General features: G+C 47.0%; 1 protein-coding gene across 1 annotated transcript in view; it reads right to left on the reverse strand.

Annotated features, from left to right (window-relative positions):
- The window catches only part of CFAP45 (cilia and flagella associated protein 45), a 37810-nt gene that overhangs the window by 30163 nt on the left and 3170 nt on the right, over positions 1-4477 (reverse strand). The window contains exon 2 of the mRNA XM_015424956.1: positions 304-429. Coding sequence (XP_015280442.1) covers positions 304-429 — 126 coding nt within the window. The remainder of the gene's footprint in view (positions 1-303; positions 430-4477) is intronic.

Genomic DNA, 4477 nt, shown 5'->3' on the forward strand with positions numbered 1-4477 from the left:
CTCGGTGTCTAGTCATGCCAGCCACATGACCACGGAAACATCTTCGGACAGCCGCTGGCTCTTCGGCTTCGAAACAGAGATGAGCACCGCAACCCTAGAGTCGGACTCGACTGGCTTTCGAGCAAGGGAACCTTTACCTTTACCTATAGGATAGTATGACCAGGACAAAGAAGAACCAAGAGACAACAGGGTGGCAGAGATTCAAGGGAACACCACTGAAGGTTTCAAAGAGAGAAAGTGGTCCTTTCAGCACTATAAACGGTGATGGAGGAGGAAAGCCACCCTCTCTTCTCTTCTGCTCACCTTGGCCATCCCAAAGAGGCTTTCGTCTACCTCTGAACTGGAGGCCTTCGTTCTGTAGCGCACATGGGATCGGGACTTGCTGGAGGCATTGGACGAAGCGCTCAGCGACCCGGACGCGCTGCCCGGCTGGGGAGGAGAGAGCACAAAGCAGAAGTCTGGTAAGTAACGGCAGATCGGGGTTTTATTCTATGTAAAACATCTGTACCCTGCCTTTCTGCCCAATCAGGGCCCTCAAGGCAGCAAATGATAAAAAAAGACATTGTTTACAGAAGAAGAAGAAGAAGAGAAAGACGAAGAGGAGGAAGAAGAGGAAGACGAAGAGGAGGAAGAAGAGGAGGAAGAAGAGGAGGAAGAAGAGGAAGAGGAGGAAGAGGAGGAGGAGGAAGAGGAAGAAGAGGAAGAAGAGGAAGAGGAAGAAGAAGAAGAGGAGGAAGAGGAGGAGGAGGTGGTGGTGGTGCTGGAGATTGGATTTATACCCCACCCTTCACTCGGAGCCTCAGAGTGGCTCACAATCTCCTTCCCTTCCCCTCCGCGCAACAGACACCCTGTGGTGTAGGTGGGGCTGAGATAGCTCTGACTTGAGAGAACAGCTCTGACAGAACTATGGCTTGCCCAAGGTCATCCAGCAGCTTCAAGTGTAGGCGTGGGGAATCAAACCCGGTTCTCCCAGATTAGAGTCCACGCACTTAACCACTACGCCAAACTGGCTCTCATACGCATGTACAAAACTAGAAATTAAAGACAAACAACAAAGGAGGGTCTGTAATGGAGCACCGGACGGAACAGAAAAACCTTCACCTGCTGATGGTTGACGAAGACTGAAGGGAATGAATGAATCTCCCGGGGGGGAGGGAATGCCATTATTTTGGTGCCATGACCGAGAAGGCCCTGCCTCAGGTTGGCGCCCGTCCAGCCTCAGATGATGGGGGCACACGACGCAGGGCCCCTGAAGAGTTAAGACAGAGCAGAAGGGTTCAGGGGCTTTCTTGGTTTCTGCCGCGTCTTGAGTGGGACCCTCCCTGTCCCATCCAGAAAGCGCCAAAGGAGCATAAAAAAGAATGAGCTTCTACTGTAAACAGAATATTCTTAGAAAGGCAACTAGTTAAGTATTTAGATATATGTGCATGTTGAAGTGTGTATATGTATGAAACTGCCACATGGAGACGTTTCCCCAGCTTAATCCTGCACTTTAAAAGCCACCCTGAATGTCTTGCAATGCTTCTTCTTTTTAAATATTTTTTGTTTTAATTTGTCAATACAGAAATGCTTCAAATTATTAAAAGTACCTCAACATACAATATTCTAAAACAAAGTCAATGTACTTATACCACTTAACAATATCACAGAAAGATCCTCTGTTAAGCGTAAAATTGTTGTCCTAATGAGTTAGGAAAGTAATAGATAAGTATTCCATCATTTGTTAGCAGACATTCCCATAGTAAATTTCACATCACTAGCCATTTGTGATAATAAGCATTGGATGGGAGTATATCATGTGTTGAAAGATAGGAGAATATTGGAAACCAGATTGTTTCGAATTTGGATCGGGATGTCAGATCTGTTTGTGCTCTGCGTATTCTGTCTGTGATTTTTGCCATCACAAGCTGTTCCCAAATCTTATCATGCCAAGCTGTTAATGTTCTCTTATTTTGGGGGCAAGTGATGCATTGTATTCTGGGTGCTTCTTGGGGGGGGGCGACAGTGGGAGGGCTTCTAATGTCCTGGCCCAACTGCTGGACCTCCTGATGGCACCTGGTATTTTTGGCCACTGTGTGACACAGAGTGTTGGACTGGATGGGCCTTTGGCCTGAACCAACATTGGCTTCTCTTATGTTCTTATGTAGGTGGCAGCGGCGATTTCCAGCACGTGGCTATTGTCAAGCGAGCTGTTGTTAGGAGTAATGCTATTATCTCTTTAGTTCTATTATCTATGGTGTCATCCCAGTGGTTCAATAACAAAGCCTCAGGACTAGAGTTGAAGTCGTGCGAAGTTATTTCAATAATTTGTTTCCGAACTTCCTCCCAGAAGTAACGGATCTTTGGACAACCCCACCAACAATGTAAATAAGTACCGATCTGCCCGCATCCTTTCCAGCATATCGGGTTATTGTTAGAGTCTATCTTATATCATTGATGCGGAGTTATGTACCACCTAGAATAAAGTTTTAAAAAATTGTAGTCGAACATTGCATATGCTAGAGCTGTTGGCTGGAGAGGACCATATAACGTCCCAATCTGCCTCATTCCATTGTACTGTCAAGTCTTCTTCCCAAGATGCTTCTAATGGGCGATAAGGCTTGGTGAGTCTCCAGCTCAAGGAAGTCCTGTTGCTTGGGAAGAGAGACGAAGGAAGGAATCGCCAAAAACGCGTCTCTTTGTGTCTTTGACACCTGTACCCAACACACAGATGGCCCCCTCAGTGGGTCCCAGAGGTTATATTGGGCACACGGGGACAAGGTGGTCTTGAAGGCCTATTTGGGCAGTGATCCCGAACTTGGCATCCGTGGGCACCAGGGTTCCCTCTAAGCTGAGTTAGTGTGAGCTAGCTCACGGTTTTTTAGCCTTCGGTTCACACATTTTTGTCTTAGCTCAGGAAGGATGGCTCCAGAGCCAACTAATATATGCAGTAGCCAAATCACCTGCTCACAACTTTAATGCCAGTCACTCACCAAGTAGAATTTTTGCTCACAGGACTCCATACCTTAGAGGGAACATTGGTGGGCACCATACTATGTTAGTAAGATATGCCATGAGCACATACGATTATATTTGGGAACACTGCATTTGTTTTGGGTTGTGGACCACCAAGTCATTATAGACATTTATTTTGTAATTTAAACACTTACTTAATACATCCCATACTCAGACATTTCAAGTGCATTTATTCTTTGATGGTCTTCCCTTGGTTTTTTTTGCTGTTTTCTTGTTCCTTTAGGTCTTCAAGATGCACTCATTCAGAAAGAACAGCTGCCTTTATAGGACAATGTCTGGCCTGCAGCCTCCCAATATTTTGTAGTGGGCTGCGCTTCTCCCCAGCGCCAGGCAGCCGCTTTTGCTGTCACCCACTCCGGCCATGATCACAGGGGCAGGTTGGCCTGACGCAGCCACTCCTCCCCTACAGACCAAATGGGTGCAGTCAGACAGCCACATCTGCCAGGTGTTCCCCAGCCATACGTATCTCGTCATAGGAAGACTGGGTTAAAAAGGCATCACAAGTGGTGTTTTCGGTTCCCCGCGCAGTCTTTACGCGTGGCTGGATGTCTGAACGCGGGGGAGCGCACACAGAGCACATTTGGCAGTCTGAACCCGCAGATCCGTTCTGCCGCTAGGGAGGCGGTTTTTTAAAAATTGCCTACGTGCACATGTGCGCATGCATGTGCAGTTATGCGTGAGCATGAATTTTGGGGGAAATTTCGCAGTGTGCTCCGTGGCTGAGGCACTGCAATAATGTGACTGCTTTACCACGGGATGTCTCCGTGGGTAGCCCGCAGCAGGGCGTGCTGTGTGGCTGATATGCCCTGCAACACTTTAAACTGGTTCAACTGGAGGCGGCACTATATCGCGCCAAGTCACCAGTGTGTCAACAGCCTCTTTGTGTGCTTGCATGTGTGTGTGGAGCACTGTCAGTTCACAGCCAGCTTATGATGACCCCATAGTGTTTCCAAAGCCAGGAAATGTTCAGAGGTGGCTTGCCATTGCCTGCCTCTGCATAGCAACCCTGGACTTCCTTGGCGGTCTCCCATTCATGTTCTGACCAGGGCTGACCCTGTTTAGCTTCCAAGACCTCTTGAGTTCAGGCTTGCCTGGACCATCCAGGTCAGAGGAGACACCCACTAGGTGTTCTCAAGACTCAAATGCTTGTTTTCGGTGGCTGGTTCTAATGATGTCGGCTTTCTTTTTAATGGCTTCTTTGTTTGAGTGCCTTAATTGTAAGCTGCGTCAAGCAGGTCATGTAGAGGTGGAATTTTCTTTTGGAAATAAATAAATATTTATTTATTTATTTATTTTTATCCTTGGATTTATATCCCACCCTACCCCGAAGGCTCAGGGCGGCTGACAAGGGCACAATGTGCCAAGATTATAACAATAAAAACGCAAGTATAAAACAGTAAAATACAATAACAAATTTACAATACAAATTTAAACAAAGATGGGTAGATCTTAAACCCAACGG

This window comes from Gekko japonicus, unplaced genomic scaffold (assembly GCF_001447785.1).
Source record: "Gekko japonicus isolate JY-2015 unplaced genomic scaffold, Gekko_japonicus_V1.1 scaffold1787, whole genome shotgun sequence".
Classification (NCBI taxonomy): Eukaryota; Metazoa; Chordata; class Lepidosauria; order Squamata; family Gekkonidae; genus Gekko; species Gekko japonicus.